The 12,026-nt window shown below is 56.9% G+C and overlaps 5 protein-coding genes across 5 annotated transcripts; 3 read left to right on the forward strand and 2 right to left on the reverse strand.

The window, feature by feature from the left end:
- Window positions 1-86: 86 nt before the first annotated feature.
- Window positions 87-1,747, forward strand: ISF_05054 (RNA recognition motif domain protein; the record flags this gene model as incomplete). Its single annotated transcript, XM_018848659.1, has 4 exons — window positions 87-308; window positions 369-398; window positions 1,172-1,410; window positions 1,474-1,747. 4 exons carry the CDS (start codon window positions 87-89, stop codon window positions 1,745-1,747), a joined length of 765 nt encoding a protein of 254 aa, XP_018704385.1.
- Window positions 1,748-4,207: 2,460 nt separating this feature from the next.
- ISF_05055 (Hsp90 binding co-chaperone Sba1) lies at window positions 4,208-5,158 on the reverse strand (the record flags this gene model as incomplete). The annotated part of the gene is made up of 3 exons (XM_018848660.1): window positions 4,208-4,347; window positions 4,464-4,877; window positions 5,131-5,158. 3 exons carry the CDS (start codon window positions 5,156-5,158, stop codon window positions 4,208-4,210), a joined length of 582 nt encoding a protein of 193 aa, XP_018704386.1.
- Window positions 5,159-6,168: 1,010 nt separating this feature from the next.
- Window positions 6,169-6,941, forward strand: ISF_05056 (charged multivesicular body protein 3; the record flags this gene model as incomplete). The annotated part of the gene is made up of 2 exons (XM_018848661.1): window positions 6,169-6,216; window positions 6,297-6,941. The coding sequence occupies 2 exons, from the start codon at window positions 6,169-6,171 to the stop codon at window positions 6,939-6,941; spliced, it is 693 nt and encodes a 230-aa protein (XP_018704387.1).
- A 543-nt stretch (window positions 6,942-7,484) lies between these two features.
- ISF_05057 (hypothetical protein) lies at window positions 7,485-9,101 on the forward strand (the record flags this gene model as incomplete). The annotated part of the gene is made up of 1 exon (XM_018848662.1): window positions 7,485-9,101. One exon carries the CDS (start codon window positions 7,485-7,487, stop codon window positions 9,099-9,101), a length of 1,617 nt encoding a protein of 538 aa, XP_018704388.1.
- Window positions 9,102-9,474: 373 nt separating this feature from the next.
- On the reverse strand, window positions 9,475-10,257 carry ISF_05058 (6-phosphogluconolactonase, DevB-type; the record flags this gene model as incomplete). Its single annotated transcript, XM_018848663.1, has 1 exon — window positions 9,475-10,257. The coding sequence occupies one exon, from the start codon at window positions 10,255-10,257 to the stop codon at window positions 9,475-9,477; it is 783 nt and encodes a 260-aa protein (XP_018704389.1).
- Between the last annotated feature and the right edge of the window lie 1,769 nt (window positions 10,258-12,026).

The raw sequence follows: 12,026 nt of genomic DNA on the forward strand, positions 1-12,026 counted from the left end.
CGACCGATCTATTCTCTACGGCGCTCTTGCTACACACGCACAAAACTTTTTATTCACGACCAAGTCTTTTCTTCAAACTCATCATCATGTCTGGAAAGCTTGATAAGCCTCTCGACGATATTGTCTCAGCCCGCCGCAAGAGCGCTGGCAACCGTCGCCCCCAGCGTCGCAGCACCGGCTACACTGCCACCGCTCCTGCTGGTGGTATTCACAAGACAAAGGCCCCCGTCCGCGGTGCTGCCGCTAAGGGCGCCCAGGGCAAGGGCGCCGGCCCTCAAGGCGAGAGCAAGGTGATTGTCAGCAACCTGGTAAGTTGCAAATCCTTCACATGTCTTCCAACACACACAGTCGCTAACTAGTCATTTCAGCCCAAGGATGTCTCGGAGCAGCAGATCAAGGTATGTTTCCGTTGAGGCTGGTCACGCCCTCGGACTTGTTCGATCTTTCCTTCATCGCTACGTTTGCTCCCAATACCGAAGTGCAAGGATACCCGAATCCAGACACTGAGCCGCCGCGCCTGAGAAACTAAGTCTGGCCTTTGTCTCCTTCCCGATTATTACTTGACGCGATCGGTCGAAGTTGAGAGCATTTCGTCTTGCCCAAAGCCTGTCTGCTGTGCCTGGTCAGCATTTTTATTTCGCAGAGGCCGCAATGACCCAAGCAATGCGCCAATAGACTGTCTCATCGAAATTGGTATGAGAAACGCACGATCCGCACTGCTTGCAGTGTTGCTGTCAATTTATTTTGATTCAGCGAGTTCGAAATGAATGCAGCATGCCTGCCCGTGAAACGGCTCGCAAACGCAGTCAACTGCTTGTCCACTCTCCGTGCTGGAAACATGCGCAAGATGGACATTGTCGTTCGGGTTGGGAAGTAAGACGACACCCTAGTTCGTATCTCGTTTGGCTGGAATATGTCGACGCAGAGTAACAAGAGAACCAGGGCAAGCAGGAGGCTTCTAGCGTTGCTGCTAAAATGGCATAGGCGATTTTGCGCTTCGCAACAGCCTGCACATGTCTCGAAACTCGTTGATCATCATGACGACTCTCGTTACGGCTCTGAAATGACGCGTACCTATGGACAATCTATCGAATGAAGCTCGGAATCGAATCTTGGCCGTTTACACGCATCACATCGCTTCCGGTTTACTAACCCATTCTGCCCCCTATAGGAATACTTTGTCCAGTCTGTCGGCCCCATCAAGCGCGTCGAGCTCTCGTATGGCCCCAACTCTCAGAGCCGTGGTATTGCCAACGTAATCTTCCACAAGCCTGATGGCGCTAGCAAGGCCTTCCAGAAGCTGAATGGTCTTCTCGTTGACGGTCGCCCTATTAAGATTGAGATTGTCGTCGGCGCCGCTCAGGCTGACAAGGTGATCCCTCCGATTAAATCGCTTGCAGAGCGCGCTACGTAAGTCAAACATTTTCCTTGGTCCACTTCCACTACCCTGGATTAGTTCTAATGTCATTACAGTCAGCCCAAGGCTCAGCCTAAGTCTGCTGCTGCTGGAAAGCAGGGTAACGGCGCTGGCAAGGATGGTGCCAAGGGCAAGGGCGGCAGACCGGCCCGTCGCGGCCGCAACAGTCGTCCTATCAAAAAGACGGCGACGGAGCTTGACGCCGACATGGACAACTACATGGCAGATTCTGCTGCCGTTACTGCTCCTGCCGCTGCGCCGGCCGCTAATGGCGACTCCGCAATGGCTGATGAGATCAGCGTAAGTAAGCCCTTCGTTGAGGATGATTGATGATTGTAACGCGAGAGTAGTAAATGGCGAGAAACGTTTGGTAGTAGAGATGGAGGAATTGTAATTATATACGCTAAAGCTGCTAAGAAAGAGTGCCAATAAATACCACAGAAGAGAAGCGTTGCTGCGCGACAGATTGGCTTGCTAAGAGCAGCAATAGAAGGAATTCAACAGAATGTACTTGTGAAAGATATTTGCTGATGGCGTATACCGTTTTGTGTAAATGCTTGTAATTGTCCTTTCTGAGGAATTGCGAGACTGACCATCGAGTGGTTAGAGTAAGACATCGCAACTCGAATGAGCAGAGTTGGTTGACAGGGAGAGAGATCTCTCTGAGCAGGCATCCTGACTGATGGAGGTACAGGAGGCGAGAGAAGGGCAAGTCGTGCTTGGCTGAAGAGCAGTGGTGATAGTAATATTGTTCGAGGTGGCATCGGTGTAATAGCGCGGTTGTCGCGGACCTTGCGCTACTGATTTTGGTTCCGAGTAGCGTTCATCGGCGGGCCATGCAACGACGCAGGCGCCGCGGGCGACGTCTTTCGCCGCGTCGATGGAAGAGTATATATGCGAAGTTGACATGATGGTGAGGTTTCTGGTTGCTCGATCCGCAAGTTTCTTTGTTCTGTTTTGGTTTCCAAAGTCTTGGGGGGAGGGCTTTTTGTATTCGTTGATTGAGTTGTTGCTCCCGTGTGAGTTGAGGAAGAAAGTGATGCGGAGTGGTTGTGGGCGGAAACTTTTGGGGCAGTACCGTAGATGGGGTTTGACTGAGATGAGGAGAGAAGAAGAAACACAAGAAAAAGAAAAGCAAGGTAAAAGGGAAAGGTAAATAGTTTGTACGCAAGGCGGCGAAACAAAGTTTGGCGTTGGTATGGCCGGGAGCAACAGAGCTCCCAACCACAACTGAGAGAGAACCGCCAGGGCGCCGCAAGGGAAGAGGAGGGGGGGAGGGTCCAACAGAGAGCATGAGGTCGGACGAGGTTAGGGTGTGTGTGTATTATGGAGGTGGTGGAAAAGGAAATATGCTTTCGTCAGAGGCAAATAATAACCATCATAATGGCTCGACGATTTTCTTTTTTTCTCTCTCTTTTTTGTTTCCTCTCTTTCCTCCTCCTCGCCTCCTCTTCAAAGTCACAAACATAGGTAGTCACTCACCAGCAAACTCAACCCCTGCTTGGGGCTCAACTGAACCCTCTCCCGAAGGGGGGGGAACCGGGCCGGGCAGCCAGAGTCCCCCCCTCCCGGTCTCTTTGTGGACACTGAAAAGCAAAAAAACCAATAAATATGAAAGGGCAAAGAAAATTGAATCCTGGTCAAAAATTGCGGATATTGGATGCAAAGAATGGACAAGGTCTCGGGCGTCGTGGATATGAACCAGATCGGGGAGGGGCGCGGGATCGGGGGGGCGTGTGTGATCTACGTTTGTCTTGGACAAAACAAAAGTCGTGCAAAACTTGGGGTTGGGTTTCTGGCATCATGGAAATGCTGGGCCGCCCTTCCCCTTCCCCCTCCCTTCCCCCCTCCCTCCCTTCATTTCAGTGCCCCCCAGCTGTTTTCTTTTCGGCCTGATGAATGGATGGGGTTCTCTCACATGTGCATGCTCGCGCGCACGCGCATGCCCGCCGCACTGCCTGCGGCCAAGCAGGTCAACCCAGTCCGCCTGCATGGAGGAAGGGTTGGGGGGCGTTTGGCCTGCTTTCTCCCCATGTCAGATGTCAGCTGCCCGTGACTTGGGCACGTTTTGGGGTAGTAGTGGTAGTGGTGGTGGTGGTTGTGGTGACGGTGATGTTCTCCTCATTGTCTTGTTGGTTGGGCTGCTCTCTGAGCATTTGGTCCAACGTCTGGTGATGCTGCCACTGCTTGGAGCTGATGACTTGCTGCACGATGAACGTGGGCAGGCTCACATCCCCGCCTTCGTCTACACGAGATGGCTCACACGACTTGCTGAGGCGCTGCGCCAAGCGGTGTTTATTCCTGTCCGCTGCGTAATACATGAGTCCCAGCATTTGGTGGTAGTGCAGCTGTGCCCACTCAATGTTGATTGGTTAGTCCGCATCAAATTTTAAGAGAAGCAGGTATTATGAAATCAATGTGTATTTGTATCCATCGGAAATTTATAGCATACTTATTACTGGTAGAACACGATGTTCCTTGCCAGTTTGGTACCGGTCAAGTGACGTCGGTTTGCCATATCTCTTGGCACAATGCACTGACCTCTCAGAACGTAGGCAGGTGTGAAGACGGCTAAGAGGTGAAAATGCATCAGTCGTCAATGCGTTTACCGGGATGCTCCCAGTAATTTCTTCGTTTTCTTTGTTCTTATTGTTTCTTGATATCTCAGTCTCTATCTTGCCCGCCCAACTTGCCAGTGTGAAACGAAACGACTCTTTTTAGAATACCAAATACGCCCATTCGATTTTTCCAACCTGCGGCTGGCAATAGTCAAAGTTGATACACCCGGGCTTAGGCCTTAGTCGTGGGAACCTCCTCGACGTCATCCTCCTCCTCGTCGCCGCTGTCGACATCCTCGGCATCGTCGCCACCGAGATCGGGCATCTCGCCGCCGCCGGCCAACTTAGAGAAGTCGATGCCGCCAAAGTCACCTAGGAGCCATTAGTACATGTAACATATGGGTCAGGTCAGGCGGAAAGGCAGGTATGCAACCTGGCGCCAGCGCACCAGCGACGACCATCTCCTTTCACACCAGCATCTCACGTACCTCCCATGCCAGGCATGCCGCCCATACCGCCAAACTGTGAGAAGTCCTCCTCAGGGGCCTCGTTCTGCTCGTCCTCATCAACCCACTTATCGAAGTCGGTCTTGAGGAAATGCAGACGCTGGCTGTCCTTGAGCAGGCGGGGCCAGTACTCCTCCTTGAGCTCCTTCTTCTGGAGCTTCATCTCCACGTTCTTGGCCGTGTGGTTGATCTTGCTCTCGGCGGGGTCGATCTCAGCAAAGAAGTCGAGCACGACATGGTACTTGCGCTTAAGGGTACCCGAAGTGCCGGTGAAGGAGAGTGAGGTGGGGGTGAGGTCCAGCTTGATGTCGTCCTTGGGAACGTCGGGGACGGAGATAGTCAGGTAGACAAAGTTCTTGGCGGCATCGGAGCTCGAGGAGCGCTGGGCCCAGAGGACTGCAAAGTCGTTAGCATGCAGTCGAGACAGCCACCGAGCTGGTGCGTCGGTAAGTGGTAGTGGCGGTGGTGGGCGTCGCGCGGAGAAAACAAATCATCGGCCAGCTTCGATTGGGCCTGGATGCATGCGCGTGGCGCGACGGGCAGCGTTCCTTTGGCGACGCAGGATAGCTGGCGGCAGTCGGGGACGAATTCCGATAGCTCTCGCGCTCGAAGTTGGCTGTGCACACCGAGATGGAAAAAGGCGACGTACCTTCAGGAGTGGCGGTCTCGGTAGACATGGTGGAGATTTGTGGTCGGGGTTAAATGAAATTGCTTGCTGCTGCGACGAAGTCACAAGAAAGAAAAAAAGCTACGTCTGCTGAGCAATGGCTAGTCGTGCGCTTTCGAATGCGGGATCGTGAGGTGAGGTATGGAGGAGTGGAAGATGTGATGGAGCAAGAAGGTTGATTTCAGAGGTGGCGGCGCAGTTAGAATTGTGCTGCAGCAAACGGAGCTTCTGCCACTGTAGGTAACTACCTAGGTGTTACTGTTGGGGGATTTTTGTTTGCAGTGTTGTTGCCTTGCCCCCCTCTCCTTCCATTGCCCACCTTCAGCCCTTTCTGGCACATTCTACGGTGGCAGGGCCCAGCTCCGTGAGCTAAGGAGTACAAAGCTGTCGTAGCAGTCCTCCTGCTTACATCAGGTACCTTGTTAACGTCATCGCACTCAGTGGTACTGTGTGCCGACCACAGTAACAGCTGCCCCTCTGCTGGTCGCCGCGCAGATGTGGGCCGCCTCGGCGGGCAACCTGTGCCGTCGTCTGGTAGGTATTTATGTGTGGCGGCATTGTACGGCGCGAATGCCTTTAGTTGACGGCCAAAGACGTGTAAAGGCGCCGACTATCTGTTCTGCGAGAATTGACTGCAACTTCCAAAAGCTGTCTCATCTCGGCTTGAAAATTAGCTGCATGTCAAGGCCCTCTGTGAGCGCCGTTGTCAGTGGGCAGAGCAACCCCGCTGCGCCACATCTTCAGGTGGCTGCCTCTGCTGCGTTGACTTCGGTGGCTGTGGGGTTCACTACGTGATGTCTGGCGTTGCGTCGCTGCTATTACCTCTCGCTGCATCCCACTTCCGTTGCTATTGACAGCCTCAGACTCACCAGGCTCTGCAGCCAGAGCGCTAGCACGGCACAGCTACCTATCTACAAGACGCACACGAAACAAGCACGCAATCGCAACCTCTAGCTTAGATTAACCTCCTCCGACCGTCATCTCTGGCCTTGATTTACCAGCTTCCCCGCGCCGAAAACCATGGAGACGCTTAGGGCCGTCTTCACCAAGCCGGACCCTCAGGCACAGGTACGCGATAAGCTACTCAAATGCCCTTGATTTCTTCTTCAACGTGCTCTCCTGACGCCCAGCCCCATCTGTCACTTTAGGCCCGAAAATGCAACGCACTATTGCGCACCAACATCCGCAAGCTCGACCGCGACATCAACAACATCAAGCAGGCCGAGGCCAAGGCGCGGCAGCTCATCATCCAGGCCGACCGGCGCGGGCAGCGCGACCCGTCCCGCGCCGCGCAGGCCCGCAAAGAGGTGCGCCTCTACGCCGGCGAGCTGATCCGCGCGCGGCGGCAGACGGCGCGCCTGCACACGGCCAAGGCGCAGCTCGGCTCCGTGCAGATGCAGGTCAGCGAGGCCTTTGCCGTGCGCAAGATTGAGGGCTCAATCCGGTCCAGCGTCGGCATCATGAAGGACGTCAATACGCTCATTAGCCTGCCCGCGCTGGCCGTCACCATGCGCGAGCTCGGCACCGAGCTCGTCAAGGCCGGCATCATCGAGGAGATGGTCGAGGACGTGCTGCCCGAGGACGCCGACCCGCTGCTGGAGGACGACGCCGAGGTTGACAGGGTCCTGAGTCAGATCCTCAAGGACAAGAAAGAGACGACTGCTGTGGCGGCGCCGTTGCCAGCGGCGCCGCTGCCGGATCCCGAGGTACCCGTCGCGGCGGAGGAGGTGGAGGAGGACCCGGAGGAGATGATGGATCAGATGCGAGACCGGCTGAATGCCCTACGAAGCTAGACGCGGAGAGGATCGTGGTTGTATGCCATGCGATACCGGTCTTTTGTTTGGTCATGGCAGCGGCGTTTGGCGCTTGGGATACATTTGCTTTTCAGCCTCTTGGAATACGTAAACATCAGACAGGTCTCAATTCTGATTTTTTTATTACAAAAGCTAGCATGTAGCAATGCTAGTTTGACACGAAACAGTAATACGCCACGACCTAGAAACATTACCCATGACTCGGTGACGAAGTGTAAGTAATTACCGGCCAAGTACCATCAGTGGGGACTTCGCGAACAGGTCACCAGGAAGACGTATAGCATCAATACAATTCACCTCTCTTTAGATGGCAAAAAACCCTATTAAAATCCTGTCCTCGATTTGCTTTCCGCACCTGCTGTGTTCCCTCCTGTGAAGCGGTGCGTGCGGCGGTTGGGTTACAAGAATGGCCCGGGCGCTAATCTCCTAGGTTGACCGATTGTAAACAGCAGCGACGTCAAGGCTCCCACCGCCTCGGAACGAGCTTCCTCCCTGTCACAACCCGTCTCGAGGGACACAGCCATGTCGTCTCTGGTACGCACGCGGTCACTGCGCAAACCCGCCGGCCCCACGGCTCTGCATCCCCCCCGCGAACGCCCCGGCGATCCGAGCCCCGATCCCAATCGCAACGCCTCGCCTAGCCGCCTCCCCACGAAGCCAACCTCGCGGCCGACGAGTTCCGCCAGGACGACAGCAACAACAACGACGACGGGACTCGCAAGGTCGGCGAGCGTGCGCTTGAACAGGCCAGGAAGCTCGTCGTCCAATACGTCGTCCTCCGCCGCAGCGGCGCCGACAATTCCTAAGCGGTCCGTCTCGCTGGGCAAGAAGACCGCTCCCGCCAGCAATGCCCAGGGTGCCACTGCGGTGCCGCCCGCAAGGAAGGACACGCGCAGGTATCCGCCGCTGTCCTCGGTGACGCGGCCATCCTCGATGGTCTTGAGGCCCACGTCGGCGGGCTCAGCGGCATCAGCACCCACGGCGAACAGACGCACGACGCCGACGCACGCGCGTGCCAACAGCACTGCAGCGTTGGGCACAATACCCGCGTCCAGCACATCACGACGGCCCACGACGCAACCAGCAGCCGCTTTGCAAGACCGGAAAAGCAGGTCTCGGCCGCCGTCGCGTGACTCGGCATCATCAGCAGCACCCGCCGCTCCAGGCACGCCCAGGCAACGTACCGTGCCCGCCGACAAGCAGGCCCCGCCCACCACACCAGCAGCTGCCACCGACAAGACGCCGCGACTACGAGCATTCAACCCTCTGCAGCAGCGCTTGTCCCCCGGCAAGCCGAGCTCACCCCGGCCACCATCGCCGTTCAAGCCCCCAGCCGCGGTCGCCGCCGCCGCCGAGACAGCGCGCCAGCAGGCCGCGCTGCTACAACTACACCTACTGCACCGCGACGCCGACCTAGTCGTGGCGCAGTGGCACGCCAGCGCCAAGGTCAAGCTTGGTGCGCGCTTCCGCGGGCTGCGCGACGCCCACAGCGCGCTGGCGGAGCGCGAGGCCGCGGCCGTCGAGGCCGACAACGTCGAGGCGCTGCAGCGCTGGGCCGCCGGCGGCGGCGCCAGAGGGTGTCCGCCCTTGGACGAGAGAGTGCGGGCACTGGACGCTGCGATGAGCGGCGTCTGGGCGATGAGCGAGCCCGGCGGCAAGTACGCGCGTGCGGTGCGACGCTTCGAACGCTGGTTCGAGCGTGTCATGGATCTGGAGGAGGCGCGGGACAGCGGCACCATCGGTCTCTTGGTGGGCGGCGGCCGTCACCACGGTAGCATCGGTGGCAGCGGCGGTGTGGAGGAGGCGCTCTTCGTGCCGGAGATGGACCCGGCGTGGGCGGAGGACTGCGCGAGCATGGCCCGCAAGCTCGAGGGCTGGCAGTGCCAGCTAGATGACGCGGGTGGCGACGACGACCTTCGTTTAGTCGACAGCGACGGCAAGACGACGACGACGACGCTGGGAAGGATGCTGGATGGCGCGCGCAGCCTCGTCGCGGGCATGCTGGCGGAGCTGGCGGCCATGGAGGAGATTCGGCAGGCGGCGCTGGCGCGCGAGGAGGACTGGATCGAGGCCATGAACAGGGACGACGACGAGGATGACATGAGCCGGCGAGCTGGGGCAGTCTGGCGGGCTCTGTGAGGGATGGAGAACTGTTGGTTGGAGGAGACGAGAGCAGAGGGGAGATATTGATCATCATAACTGTGCATGAGCGGCGTTTTCCTTTACTTTTTGAACCGGTCATCTCACAACTGGCATCATAGCATTCTAGAACTTTTTTTGTGAGCAAAAGAATTGAAATTGTAAATCTCTATGCGTGTGATAAGGCAGATGAAAAAGTTTGTCTCAATACTTGTCAAGCTGCAGCTGCCGCTATCTAAATGCACTCCCTTCATATCATAGTCCCCCGCTCTCTCACGAAGCAATCTCACCACAGGCTCGACATCTCGCCCCTTGTTATTTTTCATCACCGTTTCATTTTTTTTTCTATTTCCTTGTTCTTCGGCGTCGACCTTCACAGGAACGAACGGCGGGGGAAGCCGACGCCCTCGACGGCCGGCTCGTCGACGAACCAGCTCGCGCGGTCCCCCGCGCCCTCGTTGACCAGCGTGCACGGCAGGCCCTCGGCGGCATCAAAGATCTGCTTCATGATGCCCTTCTTCCCCGCGCCCGTCGCTACGAACGCCACGCGCACCGCGTGCGTCACCACCGGCAGGGTGAGCGTGACGCGGCGCGCCGGCGGCTTCGGCGAGTCCTCGATGGGCGCGACCCACGCCGCCGTCTCGCGCAGCAGCTCGTGGCCCGGGAACAGCGAGCACGTGTGCCCGTCGGGCCCGCAGCCGAGCAGCACGAGATCAAAAATGGGCAGGCGCACCGAGTCCCGCGACGCGAACGAGGCGACGAGCGTCTGCTCGTACGAGTCCGCCAGCTCCTGCGCGTCCGCGAGCTGCGCGACGTCGATCGGGTGCACCGCCGGCCGCTGATCCTCGGGGAGCTTGTCCAGTAGCTCCTTCTTCAGAAGGGCGTAGTTGGAGTCCTCGTGGTCGAGGGGCACGGCGCGCTCGTCGGCGAAGAAGACCTCCCACCGGGCGAGGTCGAGGGCGTCGGCAGGGCTGGTGGAGGGGGCGAGGAGCGCGGCGGCGAGCGTCTTGGGGAGCGAGCCGCCGGAGACGGCGACCTTGAAGGTGTCGTGGCGCGCGAAGCCGGCGTTTTGGCTCTGCGCGACGTACTGCCGCAGGGCGACGGCGAGGGCGTCGACGCTGGGGAAGGCGTAGAGGTTGGGCTGCGTCTTGGGCATCGTTGTGTGTGGTGTGTGGGAGTGTGAGAGGGTGGGCGGGATGCTCGGCTATGGGTGGCGAGGAGGCGGCAGATAATTTTGTGAGGTCGATCGGGATGAGTTTTAGTTATCGACAGAGAATGTCGTCCGTTGGTACACAGGGGCTGGTTGAGGTTATGGTAGGTTTTGGGTTTCTGTAGTTGTAGATGGAGATTGGCGGGGTTGGAGGGTTGGAGGGTTGGAGGGGCTGTTGACCAGCAAGCGGTTTTTTTATCTGTTTGGGGCCGAATGATGTAATAGCACGGTCCTTGAATTTACTAGCAATTTCCTACTAGTTTGAACACATTTTATAGGCGTACTAATTGACATGCTGTTTATTTACTTATTTGGTGAAACTTGAAACATATACATTTGACTGTAGCCTGGAGGTGTAACACAGCACCCCTCTCTACTTCGCTGCCAAGCACAGCTCTACACTTATTAAATCAGAATGTCTGTAAGAACTTCCGCTTCTCGCCGTCGTCCCTTGTTACTTGTTGCATCCTTCGTTATGCCGTCATGCGGCTCCCCTCGTCTGGCAGGCCAGCCGCCCTGTTCAGACGGTTGCGGCGACAGAGCCGCATTCCCCCCCCCCCCCCTTGCGCTACACCACTTCTCACACTTCTCTCGCTATATTGACTATAGGCGATCCTAGGGTCTACAGCTGGTCATCATGCTCGGTCGCCCTGATACCCGACCCGCCAAACCTGTGATAGCTACCTACATAGCATCGAGGACAAGGAGACCAGCAAAGCCAGCTCCTCGATTTCAGTAGAAAATAAATACAGTTATGGAGGAGTTACATATGCTGTGTGCAAAAAAAAAAAAAAAAACTCGCGCAAGTCTGTTATAAAAACTATTTCATGCATTCTTCTAATTGGCAGCATAGCTCAGTATCTACATACCATAACGCAATCACTATTAATTGAGCTTTGATAAGCATTAGTCGCAGAATGGTCCTAAAATAAGTGTACTGAGGTGGCCAACCAACCGCGGGATAGGCATAGCTAAGCTCCAGGGGTCATGCTTACGGGATTATTGGAAATTCCATCTCGCCGTTGACGCTATTTTCAACGGGTGCGGTATGGCGTGGGGACAACTGCCTAGGCTCTTGACAAAGAATTTCAAGATAGAGACCGCGGATCGTCCAAGATCATTCGATAACTAGGGGTAATGATTTGCCATTAGCCTATTCCGAAGCGCCATCACTGTTGCGACGGCTATCCGCAGTCGACGCTGCTGGTTTTCGTGCGTCCTGTTTACGTAGTGGTATACCGAAATCATCGAACTCATAGGCGTACGACCATGGTCCTCAGCGTGTCAGGGCTGACTGTGGTGGCGGCTACCATGATGAATCCGTGGTCGGTGGCATGGGTTCCTGAACTTGGGCAAATCCTGGGTCCGGGGCGGGGGCGCGGCGTCTCGCAGGCTGGAGGCGAAACAATTGGTCCTAGCCGTGCCGCGGAGGGAGTAGCACGGGAGGCGACCGATGGTGGGAAGGCGAGAGCGCACCCCTCGATCGGGATGTGCAAATAGCACCATGCCACTACTCCGCCCACGGGCATGGAACCGTGCTACCCGTTCGGCGTTTGAGTCTCCCGGCAACGGAAATAAGTTGCCAAATGGTGATGCGCCAGGCAGCTTGATCGAATGACCGTTTTCCATGGCCAACGGCCAGACCGGCCAGACCGGCCGGGCCGACAGGGAACAGGGAACCCGGGGCAGGGGGACGGCATGCAGCATTCCTGTTC

The sequence above is a fragment of the Cordyceps fumosorosea genome, assembly GCF_001636725.1.
Source record: "Cordyceps fumosorosea ARSEF 2679 chromosome Unknown scaffold_11, whole genome shotgun sequence".
NCBI classification, from domain to species: domain Eukaryota; kingdom Fungi; phylum Ascomycota; class Sordariomycetes; order Hypocreales; family Cordycipitaceae; genus Cordyceps; species Cordyceps fumosorosea.